Source organism: Thamnophis sirtalis, unplaced genomic scaffold (genome assembly GCF_051295495.1).
Source record: "Thamnophis sirtalis isolate CommonGarterSnake01/CBP01778 unplaced genomic scaffold, rThaSir2_p1.2 scaffold_6, whole genome shotgun sequence".
Taxonomy (NCBI): Eukaryota; Metazoa; Chordata; class Lepidosauria; order Squamata; family Natricidae; genus Thamnophis; species Thamnophis sirtalis.
In genome coordinates this window covers 129,206,740-129,225,955 of record NW_028261386.1, presented here as the reverse complement: position 1 = coordinate 129,225,955, position 19,216 = coordinate 129,206,740, and the positions used below count along the sequence as shown (strand labels likewise).

The following is a 19,216-nucleotide window of genomic DNA, read 5'->3' as shown; positions in this document are numbered from 1 at the left end:
AGGGTGAAAGTACAAGGTCGGGCTATTGAAAAGTAACTTATGTTTAAGAAAAAGCTGGAGTTTGTCTGAAGAAGCATTTGCTGAAACTTGAACTTACAAGTACTACTTCAGATCTGCTTCACAGAGCTAATTAATATATTCAACAAGGCCATGTGTCCTACTTCAGGAAGCACTCTTGATCGCTCTGAGTTCTAGAAATAATTTAGAAATAATTTTAATATCTGAAAATAACAGAAACGCTTCTGCTTATACTTCGGCTCCCGTATATAGCTTTACTGATAATGTGCCCTCTTGTTATATGATCCTACCCTCCAAGACATTATATGTATATATAGATATAATGTACATATACATTATATGTATAGAGCCGAGGTGGCGCAGTGGTTAGGGTGCAGTACTGCAGGCCACTTCAGCTGACTGTTATCTGCAGTTCGGCGGTTCTAATCTCACCGGCGCAAGGTTGACTCAGCCTTCCATCCTTCCGAGGTGGGTGAAATGAGGACCCAGACTGTGGGGGCGATATGCTGACTCTGTAAACTGCTTAGAGAGGGCTGAAAGCCCTATGAAGCGGTATATAAGTCTAACTGCTAACTGCTATGTAATCTCCCAACCAGAGTCTCTATTTCTCTCAGGAGAGAATGTCAAAAGTAATGTGTACTAAAACAATGCGGTCCATTTATAGCACTTAGACTTATATACCGCTTCATAGGGCTTTCAGCCCTCTCTAAGCGGTTTACAGAGTCAGCATGCATTCAATGCATTTGCATGTTAATCCACATATTTAGTTTTAAATATATGTCTTTTGTGAAATGAAAGCACCTAATCAGCAATTTGCAATCATGTCAATTTACATAGAAATTCATGCAGTTGTACAATACGTACCTTGTGACCAGTGGTGGGTTTCAAAAATTGTTGGAACCTACTCTGTGGGTGTGGCCTCCTTTGTGGGAGTGGCTTGCCACCCATGTGACCAGATATGAAATTATGAATTAGTACTTAGGTTGGTCCAAGTAGCTATTCAGAAACTCTGGCATTGAAGCATGCAAGTCTTAAAGCTGTCAAGTTACAAGATCCTTGCCGGTGGGGGTTTCAAAACTTTTTGGAATCTCTTCTGTAGGTGTTGCCTGCTGTCCGGGTCCACTGGTGGAACCTCTTCTAACCGGTTCGGTAGATTTGACGAACCGGTTCTACCGAATAGGTGCGAACTGGTAGGAACCCACCTCTGCTTGTGACATCTAGATATTCTTATTTTAGTTCTCCCTAACATATCAGGGCATATCAGGACTGGTGTGCCTAGAATTTCCAGGTAGCGTGGCTGATAAAGTTAGTTTTGACATATCCAGTGGAAACTAGACTGTGGTTTTCACATCGCATGGTTTGAAATGAAAATTTTCTTTCCTGGATTTTTAAAATTGATTTGTTTTAAATCTCCACATGTTTTGGACTGCAGGATCCATCACGCATACTCCAAAAAGGCAAATGACATACTGGCTGGTTGATGCTAGGTGATTATCCAACCCTAGGCTGGATAAAAATGATTTATTGTGGTTTTAAACAGAATTTCATATAATTAATTGAAATGCAATGGTAGTCTATTCTTTTATAGATCATACTTTTTTTTTTTTAAACAGGTCCCTTTCTGTGATGCGGTGGATTTAGTTCGTGTAAGAAAAGTTTACTTGCTTGGTGGATACGCTTATGTTCCTCAACAGGATTTTGTTACCATTGTCCTCAACAGTTACAGAACCAAACTCTCGAAAGCTCTGGCGGTATGTGTTTTCTTTTTCCTTCCTAATTTGCTATGTACTCTGACTTATTTTCTGTTCACAGGTATCAGCTTTGTATACAGTCAGGAAGAGACTGGTTTTGGTTGGGTGGATTTATCTTATAGCATTGAAATATTTCAAGCTTAGAAATTATAGTCATGTGAAAAAGTTTTACTGTATTGTGGGATCCTTGTTTGCATAATATTTTTATTTCCATTTCATTCTATACAATCACATGTTTACTGTGCATAACCGGGGCATATAACATTGAGTAATAAACACAGCCCTCACTTATATAGAAAATGCCCCCTACAATACAAACCGAATATACCACCTTGACCCACCATACACCCTCTTTCAACCCCCTCCAACTTTCATTCTTCCTTCTCCCATACCCCTCTACACCTACTTCCCCTCCCCCTCTATCTAACCCTAACCCTATCACTCCCTCTCTTAATCCATTCCCTCCCTTCCTTCTCCTCCTCCTCTCTCTCACCCTCTCCACCCTCCTTCTTCTTTCACTCAGCTCCTCCCTTCGGTATACTTCTATTACCTTCCAATATATTCGGTTTGTTCTGTTTTAACACTAACATTAAAAAACCACAGTATACAGGTGCAATCATGTACTTTAGAATTTAACACATATTATGTTTCCCCCCTCCCCCCCTCCCCCTAGATCCCCACCTCCCTTCCCTCCCCCCGACTTCCCAGAGCCCGTACACGGTATAACTTTTTGACAATCACAGTCTAAAATATCTCTACATTGAACTCAGCTTCTTACTGTATTGTGGGATCCTTAATGTTTTCTGAACTGGTTTTATTTTCTTGCGGGTGTTTTATTATCCAACTAGGTAACATCATCAGTGCTAGAAGCGGGTGGGGTTTGCTCTCTGTTTATAAATCAATGGCTTTCTTCGTCCACATTTGAGAGAGTATTTTTTGGTAGTTCTTTGATTAGGCTGTTGTCCATAGTTTGATTGATTGTCCGTTGTTAATCCTGTAATAATCTCTGCTTATCTGGGTATCTGCTGGCAAGGAGCAGCTTTGGTCTTTTTGTTTTCTTTTTAGATTTTTGATCGTTTCTTTTGAATGGTAGGTAGATGTTGCTTATTTCTGTGTATCTGTTGATGGCTGATTTGTCTGCCAGGCTGCTTTAAGCATTTTTGGACTCAGCTGGTCTAGGATGCTCACAGTTTCCCAGTTGAAATTAAGGTTAAGTCTGTCTTTGTCTTGTGCAATTAAGAGATAAGAGCCGAGGTGGCGCAGTGGTTAGGGTGCAGAACTGCAGGCCACTTCAGCTGACTGCTATCTGCAGTTCGGCGGTTCAAATCTCACCGGCTCAAGGTTGACTCAGCCTTCCATCCTTCCGAGGTGGGTGAAATGAGGACCCAGACTGTGGGGGCAATATGCTGACTCTGTAAACCACTTAGAGAGGGCTGAAAGCCCTATGAAGCGGTATATAAGTCTAACTGCTATTGCTATTGCTAAGTGCAGGTAGTCCTCGATTTACAACAGTTCCTCTAGTGACAATTCGAGTTACAATGGCATTGAAAAAAATGACTTATGACCATTTTTCACACTTACGACCATTGCAGCATCCCCATGGTCATGTGATCAAAATTCAGACACTTAGCAACTGACTCATATTTATGACGGTTACAGTGTCCTGAGGTCATGTGATCCCCTTTTGTGACCTTATGACAAGCAAAGTCAATGAGGAAGTCAAATTCATTTAACAACCGAGCAACTAACTTAACAACTGTAGGGATTCACTTAACGACTGGGCCAAGACAGGTTGTAAAATAGGGCAAAACTAACTTAACAAATGTCTCGCTTAACAGCAGAAAATTTTTGGGGCTCAATTGTGGTAATAAGTTGAGGACTGTATTGATCATAACTTCTGACAACGAATTGGTGTTCTTTCCTATTGGTTCTACTGTATGTACGAACCATTCTGTAGATAGAGCAATTGGTTTAGAATGACCTGTGCCCAGTTGATATTTTTAATACAGGGCCATGTTGTACAGTACAAAATGCATTGCTTTCATTCAGGTAAGAGTGAGGGCGTGGAGGAGAGAAGAACATGGAAAAAGCCATTGGTAATGGAGTAGAAATGGGAAATGAAGGTGCTGGGGAGATGACGGTTAATGGGATAGACTGGACTGGGAGCTGCTAAGGGAAGAAAGGGCAACAACACACTGGTTTTGCTTTATTATTTATTTATTTATTTATTTATTTATTTATTTATTTATTTATTTATTTATTTATTTATTAAATCGATTTATAGACCGCCCAATCCCGGAGGACTCCGGGCGGCTTACATCGAAGAAAGAGGAATAATAAAAATGACAATAAAAACATGTTAAAAACAACACACATACATTCGTTACGATCGGGGCTGGACCTCAACAATGAGGTCAACAGCCCCAGGCCTGCCGGAATAGCCAGGTTTTCACAGCTTTTCTGAAGGCCATGAGAGTGGGCAAGGTCCGGATTTCTGGGGGGTAGCTCGTTCCAAAGGGTCGGAGCAGCCACAGAGAAGGCTCTCCTCCGGGGAGCCGCCAGCCGACATTGTCTGGCTGACGGCATCTGAAGGAGGCCCACCCTGTGGGATCTCACCGGCTGTTGGGAGGAATGTGGCAGTAGGCGGTCTCGGAGGTATGCTGGCCCTAAGCCATGTAGGGCTTTAAAGGTAATGACCAACACCTTGAATTGCGTCCGGAGACCAATAGGTAGCCAGTGCAGCTCGCGGAGGATCGGTGTGACGTGGGTGTACCTAGGTACACCCAATATCGCTCGCACGGCTGCATTCTGGACTAATTGCAGTCTCCGAACACTTTTCAAGGGTAGCCCTCACTGTCCAGATTTTATTTCATCCAAATCCTGGGACATTCAAAGCATTTCAGGTCTCACTTGTTGCAAACCAATGGAAGGGCCCCAGCAGCAAAACACTGATTGACAAGAACTTCTAGAACAGAATGATTTGTTCCAAGTTGAGAACAAAACATTTTTCTCATTTTTGTGCACACTTACAATAAGCTCGTTATTCTTATTATACGCCATTATACTTCCATTTTACTGCACATATTATACTTATTTATTATACTTATTATACTTCCATTTTATTGCACACTGTATAATTATAGCAATAGCAATAGCAGTTAGACTTATATACCGCTTCATAGGGCTTTTAGCCCTCTCTAAGCGGTTTACAGAGTCAGCATATCGCCCCCACAGTCTGGGTCCTCATTTCACCCACCTCGGAAGGATGGAAAGCTGAGTCAACCTTGAGCCGGTGAGATTAGAACCGCTGAACTGCAGATAACAGTCAGCTGAAGTGGCCTGCAGTACTGCACCCTAACCACTGCGCCACCTCGCCTCTTATATATAACTAGCTGGATACCCGTGGTCTGTAATGAAACTACGTGATCGGGCAATGCAGGACAAATATGATTCACTCCGTTGGCTCAGTGGTGGTCGGTGATTGAAACACATAAGGGAATATTGCTCCTGCCACCTTGAGTCCGGAAGCAGTTCCATAGGTAGAAGACATAGGCAGATTGGTGAGGTACTGACATTTAGTACTGAGTGAAGGAGTGGAACGTCTGCCAGTTTAAACTGAGGTAACAGAATGTGAGGCAACTGGTAGTTGGAACAGAGTTCTTTTGAGGTGGGGAGGGGGAGTAGAACTCCTTAGCATCAGAGTGTGTTAATTACTGTATAAGAAATACTAATGATCTGATAGTCATTTTGGAAAATCCTTTCTTAGTGAGTACCTAGAAGCCAAGAGAGACATACGTGCCAAATTTCAAGTTTGTAGGCTTTACGGTTCTGGAGATTTTGTGATGAGTGAATGGTATTAGGCTTTTATATAGAGAGAATTATAACAGCTCTTCTGTGAATGGTAGCCTTAATATTCACGGTCATTTTTTTATGATAACTTTTAATGCCAACTGGTTCACTTTTGTTCCAGCCAGCTTTGTAAAACTTTGAAATGAAACTATTAAAAAACGGTGGTGGTATCTTGAACCTGAAGTATTATTATTAAGCACCCTATTATTCTTGCTGATGGAATAAATCTTTGTCATTGGGAAATGATCTCTCCTTTCTAAACTCTTAATTAACATCTTCATACTGTAATAAGCTTTAGGTGGCCAGAATTATGGAAGGTGGGAGCAAGTTCGTTAAATTTGTATTATTAATGAGATGAGGGAATGATGTGAATAGGGGCCCTCATCATGCACAATCCTACACACACTTTGTCAGTTAAATGCCAAGCAGTATCAGGTTGCATCAGTCATAGGTTTATGGCATATATTCAGGAGATTCCTGTAACGCGCTCTATATGGGGCTGCCCTTGAAGAGTGTTCGAAGACTTCAGTTAGTCCAAAACGCAGCCGCGCGAGCGATTGTGGGTGCACCCAGGTACACCCACGTCACACCTATCCTCCGCGAGCTGCACTGGCTACCCATTAGTCTCCGGACCCGCTTCAAGGTGCTGGTCGTTACCTATAAAGCCCTACATGGCATCGGACCTGGGTACCTGAGAGACCGCCTCCTGCCGATTACCTCCCATAGACCGATTAGATCTCACAGGTTAGGTCTCCTCCGGATTCCATCGGCCAGCCAATGTCGGCTGGCGATTCCCCGGGGGAGAGCCTTCTCTGTTGCAGCTCCAGCCCTCTGGAATGTTCTCCCCGTGGAGATCCGGACCTTTACTACCCTCCCGGCCTTCCGCAAAGCCACCAAGTCTTGGCTGCTCCAGAAGGCCGGGGGGCTTGTGAAACATCCAGCCCCACGGAAACTATGAATGTTGCGTATTTTAAAGTGTTGTTTTTGTCTATTTATCCCCCTTCCCTTGTTTATTGTGAGCCGCCCGGAGTCCTTCGGGAGTGGGCGGCATACAAGACAACTAAACTAAACTAAACTAAGATTCCACCAGAGTTTCATATTCTGAGTGGGACAAAGCTGTGCTCTTTTAAAACTAGAGGCAGAAGGAGGTATGGAGCAAGAGGTTTTTGTGTCGAGTTAAGGAAAAAAGTGGAGAGTATCTTCAGCCCAATTGCTCTGATAAGCAGCTGAGATTACTGTATACCCCAAAGCAGTGAGAGGTCCATGGCCAACCCCCCCCCAGCCCCCCCCCAATAACTTTGTTATAGTATTATATTGAAGTAACTTCTAAGGAAGAGATAACTGCTCTAGTTGGAGATTGTGTTCTTGTGATATCTTTTGTCTTTATACTTTAGAAGCCTCATTCTCTCTTATTCTTTCGTCTCTGTACAAGTAGGGCATTATGTGTAAATTTAGATTGAGTTCAAGGTTTATTTTTTTCTGCTTTTTAATTTCTTGGGAGCTGATATTTAAGATGAAAGCCATCGTTCTCCCATGGTCATTAATTATAGTGGATGAACAGTGTCTTCTGATCTACCGGGAACGTTGTATCGGTTTTTTGTAAATTGGGCTTTCTATATTATATTTGTTCAGTTCATTAAAAAAAAAATTTGATTTTTACCTCTTGCTGAATTTATTTGTCCCCTACTGGGAGAAAAACCCCTAAAACCCCTAGTTACATTCTAGGCAACAACTCCAGGAGATTTTCTAGAAAATGGGTGGTACAACGGTCCAGGGGTCTCCAACCTTGATAACTTTATGACTTGGGGACTTCAACTCCCAGAATTCCACAGCCAGCACATGCTGGCTGAGGAATTCTGGGAGTTGAAGTGCACAAGTCATAAAGTTGCCAAGGTTGGAGACCCCTGCGGACAGAGAATTACCAAGATGCCTCACTAGGATATAAGATAGATGCAGGATGTGTAGATAGATCTATACAACTAGAGATAGGTTCCAGAGATAGATCTAGGATCTGTACAGGACTTCTGGGAGAGGAAGTACCATTCCTTTGGTGAGAATTATTATTTTATCTTGTCTTTATTTGTTAGTTGAAGGCAGCTTACCTAATGCTCCCTATTTTCCGCACAACAACAACCCTGGGAAGTGGGTTGGGTTGTGAGAGAGTAAGTGGTCCAAAGTCACACAAAACCAGGACCGTGATCCGACAAATGCACGCACGACAAAAGCACGCCGACAAAACCGCGACGTCATCAACGCACCGACAACAGCGTGCCGACAACAGCGTGCCGACAGAAGCACGATTTAAGTTAAGGTAAGGGTTAGGGTTAGGGTCAGGGTTAGGGTCAGGGTTAGGTTTAGGCTTAGGTTTAGGCTTAGGTTTAGGCTTAGGTTTAGGCTTAGGGTTAGGTTTAGAGCGCGCTTCTGTCGGCGCGCTGTTGTCGGCGCGCTTCAGCGCTCATTTGTCGGCGCGGTTTAGAACTCACGGTTTTGTCATCATGGTTTAGTCGGGCGCGCTTTTGTCGGTCGCCCTTTTGTCGGTGAACCAACCAGAACCAGTAGAACTCATTGTGTTCTGATTTCTAGACCAGCACCTTAACCACTATACCAAATTGGTTCGGATTCAAAAGGGGTTATGATTTTAATTAACAGATCTTCTAAGCTGTTTATTTAAAAAACGTAGAAAAGGCTGCATTTTTAACCCTTGTCAAAGTACATAACTTTTCTGGATCCATCTCATATTCCTGAGCAAAAGTATGCACTTTCCTCTAACATCTGTATATTAAGTCTGTTACATTACATGTCTCAATTTAATTTAGTGCTATTTAGTCTTTAATCCACTCCAGGGGGAATATACTTCCTTTTTCTTTGCACGTAGGAATTCTTTTTGGCTAGATTATTTCCTGATGCCATTTGATATTCTAAAATTAAAGTACGTCATATGAATGCCAATACAATTCATGCTTCTATGAAGCTTATTGCTTTATGTGAGTCAAATCTGAATACAGTCAAAAACCACTTAAAGACTGGATGTTTGCTAAATGATAAGGATTTTATTAAACATACAGAACCAGAAATGGCAGGTTCCCCCCCCCCCCCCGCTCACTACCACCACAAAGCAGAAATTTAATTATGCCATCTCTGATAACACCCAATTATAACATGCATATGTATAGAAATCACTGTTAGCTAAAGTTAATCTTTTTAGGGAGGCTTTGTCTCTTAACTGATAACAGATTTTTGGTGCCTGTTAGGTATGAATTTTACAAGCTGCATATTTTCTCACTAAGGTGATTCTCGGAAAAGGGAAAGAAATCAAATAAGACCCTGATTTCCACACTTCAATATATTAAACAATGTAATATTGTGTCATTTATTCAGGAAACAAATGGCATTTTGTATGGGATTCCAAATTTATTAATTAAGGTTTTTGTTTTTAATGTTATTCTAAGTTGTATAATACTAAAATAAATTAGACTTGACATCATTGAATCATAGAAATAATCTAGAATAACAAGTACAAGAATTCGGAACTTATGCTATGTTTTAATTTCTTAGTTTATCTCTGTAAAAGGAAAAAGATCATGTCATGGAGACTGGCTGAGCCAGAGGGAGGGAGTCAAGTGGGGAATTAGTCTGGAATCGTTATGTAGGCACGAGAAAACAAAGTTCAACTCCCCCTGCCCTTGAATGCCATTGAACCTTATTTAGGCTGGGCCAAGTGCAAATTGCTAATCTGGAAACATTCCTGTGAAATAGGCATGAGCAAAAAATACCCCCCACCCCCTTTCAGCCCATTTAGTCGGCTTTCATATATTTGTTTTATAATTTTATCCTCATTTCTTCTGGCAATATGAACAAATCACCTCAATGTAATTCTTTCATATTGGCCACTTGCTTTTCTATTCAATCCACATTTATTTGTTAATTCCTGACTCTTTCCCACCTTATTTTAACATACATGCTACTTAAGATGTTCCTTCCTACTGCATTCAACTTATTACAAGGAATCCTTGAATTATGACCATTTAACACTGCCCCCGTTTATCATGACAGGGCTGTAAGAATAGGTGAGGTTGTGGCATACACCAAATGGTATTTGTTTGTAAATTACAAAAATTGACCTAAGGATATGGCTTAGAAAAGATCTTTTTTAAAACATTAAAATAAATTTCCATAGGAAACTGTTCTGACCCCCTCCTCCATCCAGTAACGAATGCCGATACAAGCTTAACTGGAATGTCACAGCACTTTATTAGCAAGAAACCAAAACCTCGGTGGCTGAAAGCCAAGCATAACAAACAGATAAGAACCTTGGCAGCAACTCAGACTTCGACAGATAACAGCTTCTCCAGCGTTAGGAATGACGTTGAATCCTGCAAAACCAGGCTCCTCCCAGTCTCTCTTTAAATACAATCTTGAGAGGAGCCTAATTACAATCACCTGGGTCCAATTATCTTTGGTAACTGTGTAGCTGCTCTTTACATCGATCTGCCCGGCATTGCCAGGCATCCAGGAACAACTCCCTTGTCTCCTCCCCACTGCTCCAATGCATGACTTCAGGATCACACTCCCTTGTCTCCTCCCCACTGGTCCAAGGCTCAGGTGTCTCCTGGTGGCCAACCAGCCTCTCTGCGCCCTGCTCGGAGTCGGAACCCTGTCCAGAGTCCTCCACATCCTCCAGAGTCGACTCATAGGGCCTCTCGCCGTCGGAGTCTGGTGGCAGCTCCAACGGCTCCTGCTGGGCCACAACAGGAAACAATAGGAAATCCTTCACCAAAAAATACATTACATTATTTTAGATAATTTAGATCAAGGATGTCAAACCTGATCGCGTCACGTAACCTATCATTACGTATCACAACATTTTTTGCCTTTGCGGAGCTGGGTGGGCGTTGCTTGCCTGTGACGCATCCGGCCTGCAGGCCGCCAGTTTGACAGGCCTGATTTAAATTATTGGCATCTGTAATGAAAAAAACAAACAAAAAACTCCAGCCCTGTTTGTCGACCATAACAGAAAAAACAGAGGTTTTTTCAGTTTCTTAATATAAACCTTCTGGGTCACTGTAGAATATTCTCTGGATAACCAAAGAGAATATTCAATGAATGTTCTGGATTTTATTTTCAGTTAGTACATCATCTCAATGCAGCTTCTTGATTGTTCTGATTTTTTTAAAAAATGCCCCTGGCTAGTTTCATACAGGCTCTGCTTTTTTTTGGTACAGTTTGCCTGCCAAGCGTAAGAGCATGTATATTGTTCTTACTGATATTTTTCCTTGCAGATTGGAGTGGCTTTGTCTGCAAGCAGAAATGGGGAGTGAGGAAGCTACTGGTTCTTGATTGCATAAATAACATTAACAGTAGAAGAAGAGCTGAGATCAAGCTTAGGATGGACATATCCAGTAAAACCAAACAAAGCAAGAGTTTAAGAAGCGGTATATTACTTTTGCAAAACTAGTCACACCTATGGGTACACTTCCTGTTCTGACCCCCTCCTCCATCCAGTAACGAAAGCCGAGACAAGCTTAACTAGAATGTACTTTAATAGCAAGACCAAAATCTCGGTGGCTGAAAGCCAAGCAAACAAACAGATAAGGACCTTGGCAGCAACTCAGACAAACCTTGGCAGCAACTTAGACAAACCTTGGCAGCAACCCAGCCTGCCAAGTTAGTTACAACAGTTCTCTTTAGTTAATGCGTTGACTTCTGCAAGAGGGGCGTGTGCACAAGCAGTCTTTTTTATAGTCTGGAGAGGAGCCTAATGACCACCAGCTGAGCGCAATTACCTCCTGTAATTGCGTAATTGTTCCTGATGCCTAGTAGCTCTTCGATGGCGTGCATCTAGGAACAACCCATTCCTGGCTTCTGGATCACTCTCCCTTGTCTCCTCCCCACTGGTCCAAGGCTCAGACGCCTCCTGGTGGCCAACCAGCCTCTCTGCGCCCTGTTCGGAGTCGGAACCCTGTCCAGGGTCCTCCACATCCTCCAGAGCTGACTTATAGGGCCCCTCGCTGTCGGAGTCTGGTGGCAGCTCCAACGGCTCCTGCTGGGCCACAACAACTTTCATACATGGCCTTCACATTGCTTAGCTGCAGAATGAAGAGCGGAAGACGCTACTAGAAGTCACCTACCCTTAAAACTCTGAACTTTGACTTAACAAAGGCTTTGTTTTTTTTAAAAAACAAAACAGGAATTTACCCGATAGGCTAGCAGTTGTACAATTGTGAGCCATCTACTGTCCGTCTTAATTGCTTTCCTCTTTAACATTCCCCAACCCTATTACGCGTCCAGCCTAAATTAATAGCAGCAAAATCAGGACTAGGCCAGGCTTTCCTGCTAGGCTGGAAAAGGTCTAGAAAATGAAAGTCCATTTACTTCTTACAAAGTATAGCCAAACTGCTGTGCTCAGAACAGTTGGCACACTTAAAGCAGCACCCCTCAGAACAGTGAAACTTGATTTGATGTTTTAAATCCCAACACTTTATTCCATGCTCAGAAAACTTAGCATGTCTTCTATGAGGTTAGAATATTGAGATTGAGACATTTTGCACATGTGTATTATTTCTGTTCAGAAAGTCACGTTGTCCACCTTGCTTTGCTTGACATACAGTTGCACCCAAACATGAACAGATTGTATACAAAATTGTCTTGTTCTGATGGAGAAGATATTTGTTGCTAGGAAACATAAGAACGTTGAAATAGTTTCTTAGGTTTGTGCAAAACCGTCGGCAACTTTGTACTTGAAAATTGTAGAAAACTCACACATTTTCATTTCCTTTTTTAAAAAAAAATATGGTGTCCAAATCCAAAAAGCATTTAGTATGGTATATCTCTTGCAATCTACAGCTGCTAAGGTATCAAATACAATTTTACCAATTTTGATAAATGGATCTGAAGTTGGATTTTATTAAAGGCAGCTAAATTCATAGAACTTTTTTTTTTTTCAGAGTGAGGCCAGGGCAAAGTTTGAGTTCTGATTATCCAGTTCTGCAAATTGTATCATGTTGAAGATGATACATTAGAGCAGGAGTGTCAAACTGGTGGCCCGCGGGCTGGATGCGTCACATGCAGACCAGGCCCACCCCAGCTCCGCGAAGAGGAAAAATGTCACAATACATCACGTAACAGCAACGGGATGCTGCGAATTTGACACCCATGCATTAGAGAGATAATTATAGAGAAAGAACAAATCAGGGCCCCAAATAAATATGGCAATGGTCAACCATTTATTGGCAGTAGCAATAGCAATAGCAGTTAGACTTATATGCCGCTTCATAGGGCTTTCAACCCTCTCTAAGCGGTTTACAGAGTCAGCATATCGCCCCCAACAACAATCTGGGTCCTCATTTTACCCACCTCGGAAGGATTGAAGGCTGAGTCAACCTTGAGACGGTGAGATTTGAACAGCCGAACTGCAGAACTGCAGTCAGCTGAAGTAGCCTGCAGTGCTGCATTTAACCACTGCGCCACCTTGGCTCTCCATTTAACCACTGCGCCACCTCGGCAAGTTGTAAGGATACAGGATGAATATGTCTTTTACCTCTCAAACAGAAAGAAAAGTTTTAAAAGTAAGAAGCTGTTTCTTTCCCCACCTTGCCAAAAGTCATCGCAGGGCAAGAGAAATATTATTGCATCGCTTGGCCTCATAATAATATATTATCCAGAACTTTATAGGGGTTTTTGAACTAAAATAATCATTAACCTTTTGCTCAACACCAGTAGGTTATAGCAAAGAAAGCCCAGCCATGGATAGGACACCCTGTTGTCAAGTCCTCTTTGTCGTCTTCCTGACCTTTTGGAGGAAAGTCAAAAGAAATATGTATGTTACTACTCCCTTCCAAAAAGCCAGGACAAACTCAAGGAAGAGCAAACATTGCACAAGTTAGAAAACATTAATTAAAATACACATGGACACGCATGCAAACACACACAGCAAACAAATGTTGCAAGGAAAGATCCTACAACATTAGATGTAATACCTTAAAATCAGAGTGGGGTTGGTGTGTTAGTGTCAGAACCTCTTCATTGGGTAATTAGGAAAGAAGACCACGAGACTCCGTAGGTAGAAATCAAGTGTACTTTTACTAATTATAAATGATTAAAGGCATAGCGAAGCGAAGACTGATTATTTAGGCGCGAAAGCGATTGATATATAGAATAACCCATTCCCCACCCCTTGGCATCACAGTTACAGTCCAATCATAATTCTCCCAAATGTCAGGTGTGAGATAACTTCAAAAGGCATCACCAAGATGGAATGTCGGTGCCGTTAGTCTTGGCGGAAACCTCCTCCGCATGCGTAGTCCGACAAGCAGCTGAGCTCCAGAATCTTCCTCCAGCACAATTAGTAACCCCTCCCAAATACCATGCCCCCCCCTCCCCGTTTCATGGCAGCCGAAGCAGCAGCAAAGCAGAGGCTGACAGTTAGTATTCCAACAAATTTTAAGATTCACGTGTACAAAATATCTAGTTAGAATTAAGAGATTGTAAAGCTTGGGATTTGTTCTGCGTGCCGGAACTGAACAGCTCTCAGAGTCTTGTCAGTCAGAAATTGACTGCTTATCAAAACTGATTTCTATTTTTCAACAGTATAATTTGGGGCTGCTTAACAGGAGGCAGGTAATTTTATTGCCTCTGTTGTCAAATCCTTGAAAATTGAATTAATCTATTGTAAATAATCCAGATATCTACCAGAGGAACTAGATGTGTTTCTAATGTCTTATTATTATCTGGTAGTGTATATCTGTATCCATTATTACGTTTACTAATCCATACAGAAGTCAAGATCATTTTATTTTCTAATACTTTTCAATATAGGCCAGACTCCAAGTAAATTGCTAATGAATGGAATACAAATATGCTATCATAATTTAGCTACACAGATACTGTTTGCTATCAGCAGCATCAAGATTTGTTATTCATAGATTTTATGTGCTGAAATATATATGTAATAGCAGATTTGCATAAGCAGCATATCCTAATATTTCAGAAAATGACTTGGTAGCTCTTCTGATTGGTATCTTTATTATTGCAGTGAATCTCAGTCACTTTAACTTAAAGCAGGAGTGTCAAACTTGATTTCATTGAGGGCCACATCAGGGTTGTATTTGACCTCAGGAAGCCAGAGTGGGCGTGGCCAACTCGGCATCACTCATATCCGGGGGTACCTGTGGTAGCCCAAGTGTTCTGCCAATGAAAATGGAGCTCGTGAGGCGGGGGTGGGTTTCAGGCGGTTCGCGGCGGTCCCCGCGAACCGGTTGGTTGGCGAACCCAGAAGTAAGTAACTTCCGGGAACGCCGAAGGGTCCACCCACCCGCCCGCGTTTCTTACCCGGTTTTGATGAGTTCTGCGCTTCCACGCATGCGCAGGACGCATACAGCGCCTGCGCAATCCTCCAGGAGCAGCTGGAGCATCGCACAGACGCTAGTACGCATGCGTGCATTGCGCGCGTGCACGAGGACGCCGCCGGCCCCATTCCAACCGAACCGGTTGGAACGGGGCGAGAAACCCACCCCTGTCATGAGGGCATCATGAGGCCCTCCCGAGCTCTGTTTTTGCTGGCAGAAGCCCTGCGGGCTGGTCCTTCACTGTTTCAAGGGCGACCCCCACGGCCAAGATCCAAGTACCCCACGGGCCTTGAGTTTGACACCCCTGTCTTAAAGTGTATTTTTCTTAAGCCAACTGGAAAAAGTTATCAATTTCTAGAAACTTTAAATCTGATCTTCCTTCTTTGCTTTCTTCCTCCCTGTCAGGAAAAGTTCCAGGAGGAAGAGATTTTTCAAAATATAATTTTATTGAAAGTCTTAAAAACAAAGATAACAGCTCATACAAACTAACGTAGAGTAAGATAGAAAAAAGGAAAAGAAATTGAAGAGAGAGAGCAAGAAAGAAAAAGACGAAAAGATGTGGCTTCCAATCTTTGTAGCAGTTTTAAGTACAACTATAAATTTACCTCTTTCTTTAAAATCACCTCTTTTTCTTCTATAATCTATCCTATCTAACTATTATAAGTTCATTTTTTTTGTTTTATGCAAAAAGTATAAAGTTTATAGGAGTTTTCAGTCAGCAATAAACACAGATCTTGTTCTTTCTCTAATCAGACAAGTCAGTTGGGTCATATTAACAAGTTCTATCATCTTTAAGCATTCCTCCATTGAAGGTATTGATAAATCTTTCCATCTTTGTGCGTTCAATAATGTCACTTCGGTTATATACAACAACTAAGTTCCATGTATTTTTTCAAATTGTTTGTCCATAAGTCCCAAGCAGAGGAATTCTAGTTTCAATTGTATATTAATCTTTAAAACCTCTGAATCAGTATATGGATTTAAATCAGTGGTGGGTTTCAAAAATTTTTCAAACCTACTCTGTGGGTGTGGCCTCCTTCGTGGGAGTGGCTTGCCGGCCATGTGTTCTCTCTCTCTCTCTCTCTCTCTCTCTCTCTCTCTCTCTCTCTCTCTCTCTCTCTCTCTCTCTTTCCTTCCTTTTGTCTCTATCCCTTTTTCCTTTTTTTCTTTCATCTCTCACTTTTTCTTTCTTTTTTCTTTTTTTATTTCTTTCTTTCTTCCTTTCTTTCTCTTTCTCTCTCTGTGTGAGTCTGTGTGTGTGTGTGTGTGTGTGTGTGGTGGGTTTCAAAATTTTTTAGAACCTCTTCTGTAGGTGTGGCCGGCTTTCCGGGTCCACTGGTGGAACCTCTTCTAACCGGTTCGGTAGATTTGACGAACCGGTTCTACCGAACTGGTGCGAACTGGTAGGAACCCACCTCTGATTTAAATGCAAAAGTTCCAGCTTTTTTAAACATCCACCAAGCATCATAAAAAGTAGACAATTTCTAGCTCTCTTTTTTTTGCACATTTCTAGCTTTTTTGCATATCCACATCCACTTTTTTGCACTTTTTTTGATGCTCAAAAAAGCTGTGGATCACAACTCTTCTTGTTTATAGTTCCAACAGAAATGTGAAGTCCCTTTATGCATTCTAAACAATTACTCTTGTGTCACATACCAACAGTATATAATTTATAAAAGTTCTCTTTAAGATCATAACATAGTATACTTTTTCATTCTTTCAACCATATATTTTCCTGTGTATTATAACCAACATATGTTTATCTTTTGCTTGTTTTTCTTCTGTTTCAAATTTCAATAACAGTTTGTACACATTCATCATTTGTTTCAAAATCTGTCCTTTGTCTTACTTTACAGAAACCCTTTTGTCTACTTGAAAACTTTTTGGTAACAGTAAATAAGGAAGCCATTGGCAGCCATATCCCTCCATCACCAACAAAATACTCTTGATTGTATTTTGTATACCCCTTGAACAAATTCTAGCATCTCAGGATACGTTAACTATTTTTGTATTTGCCCATTATCTCTCATTTAGAGAATGCTTCTTGTGCTGAGAACCACAAGGTGTTTTCAAACACAACTTGAAGAAGATGATTTTTTTAATGATGATCTCAGAGCGGAGTGGGGAAGATAAAATGGCTATTAGGAAATATACACATTCTATTTCATTTCAAAAATCTCAGACAAAGCAGTTTAAGAGTCTCTGGTCTTAGAGCTTCGAAGTTGAAAGGCTTAATATTTTTTTTCCTCATGGACTAATACTTCCATGCTTTTTGGTCAAGGATTTGCATTCCCACCTACCCACTATTTATCTCTGTAAACACCATCTATCATTGTAGCTTTTGCCAGTGAATTCTATTTGGATTTGAGAGTAGGGGTATGCAATTTTGTGCAGATGGTGTTCAATAATATTTGATCACCTGAAGCTTCAAACTGTGAAGAAGAAGGCTTTGTGTTTTGGCTTTAATATCTGAAAATTATGATTAATGAGGGTCTTGTCACTTGAGATTTGTTTCAGGTACTGAATTCTGAGTGTTAACCCAAAGTAATTCGCTGTAACATAAATGGATGATTTTTATAATATGCATATACAAGGTTATAAGGTAATAACTTTGACACTGCAGTATAAAACATGATTAAAATGACTTTGTCCTCTGGATGCTTCATGCTGAAGTGCAATAGAGAAGTGCTTTCATTTTAGTATAATTTCATTTAATGTCTTCCTATTATTGTGGTGCCATTTATTATTTTTTTTAATCTCTCAGTTTCTGGTAGTAAATAGCCGTTAGAATTTGTTAGGCCATGGTGGAAGTTCAAGGCACTTGCAGCGTTTTTTAAAAAATTTCTGAACAATTTCAGTCCCTGTACAATGAAGTACATCAATATTATTCCTTGCAAGGAATTGTATGAGATATAATGCGCTAAGTGGCCATGCTAAAACAAAGTCAAAACTAGATACAAGGGAGCCATTGAGCAGGCAATTGAAATGGGTTCCACCACAAAACCGCGGACGACAAAATCGCGGTCGACGAAAGCGCGTATGTGACGTCATCACAGCGCGACGAAAAAGATCGAAAAATGTAAAAATAAAGCCAAAACCTTACCCTAACCCCCCCAAACCTAACCCTAAACCTAACCCTTAACCTAACCCTAAACCTAACCCTAAACCTAACCCTTAACGTAACGAAAAACCTAACCCTAACCCTTAACCTAACGCTAAATGTAACGCTAACGCTCTAACCCTAACCCTAACCCTTAACCTAACCCTGACCCTAACCCTTAACCTAACCCTTACCTTTATGTGAATCGGCTTGCTGTAATTTAATTTTTATTTCAATTTTTCGATCTTTTTCGTCGCGTTGTGATGACGTCACATACGCGATTTCGTCGTCCGCGCTTTTGTGGAACGCGCTTTTGACGGGTCACGATTGAAATGAACTATACATGAGGAATACAGTACTGGAAATTTCTACTTCCTTAATAGACTTTCCATTCAGTTTGGAGTCCTTTGCCAAGTATCAGCTAGGTTTCAGATTAAGATCTTGCCTTGTGGATATCTTCCTTCATTCTCCTACTCCTATACAGGGAGAATGGCTCAGGTAGGATATTTACAGTACATTTTGACAGAATTTCAACTGATCCAATCTGATGATTTGGAGTTCCGTGTTGATTCTAAATTAAAGTGCACAGTGTTATTATTCAAATTACTTCAGGTAGTCCCCAGCCAGTAGCAGCCGTGACCCGACAAAAGCGCGAACGTCATAAGCCCGCTGACAAAACCGCGGTGCTAAAACCGCGATGTCAAAAGCGCGCCGACAACAGCGCGCCGACAACAGCGCGCCGACAGAAGCGCAATTTAAGTTAAGGTAAGGTTTAGGGTTAGGGTTAGGTTTAGGGTTAGGTTACAGCGCGCTTCTGTCGGTGCGCTGTTGTCGGCACGCTTCAGGGCTCATTCGTCGCTCATTCGTCACGCGGTTTTGTCAGCGCAGTTTTGTCACTGCGGTTTAGTCAGGCGCGCTTTTGTTGTTCGCGCATTTGTGGTGGAACCAGTAGCAGCACCATCCAGACCTCAGAAATTTAAAATAAAGAACTAAGCAGCACTGGTCTTGAATAGTTGGATAGAAGACCACCAGGAAATTTAAGGGTTGTACGTGACATTCTGAAATCAATAAAGTAACCCAGGTGAAGGCAGTGGAAGACGTCTTACATATGGTTAGTTAGCAAACTATTTTGTCTGCGTGCTCAATAAGAATTT

General features: G+C 41.5%; 1 protein-coding gene across 1 annotated transcript in view; it reads left to right on the top strand.

The window, feature by feature from the left end:
- PRIM2 (DNA primase subunit 2) overlaps nt 1-19,216 on the top strand; it is a 106,280-nt gene that overhangs the window by 20,046 nt on the left and 67,018 nt on the right. The window contains exon 6 of the mRNA XM_087719168.1: nt 1,632-1,769. Within this exon, the coding sequence (XP_087575294.1) occupies nt 1,632-1,769 (138 nt within the window). The remainder of the gene's footprint in view (nt 1-1,631; nt 1,770-19,216) is intronic.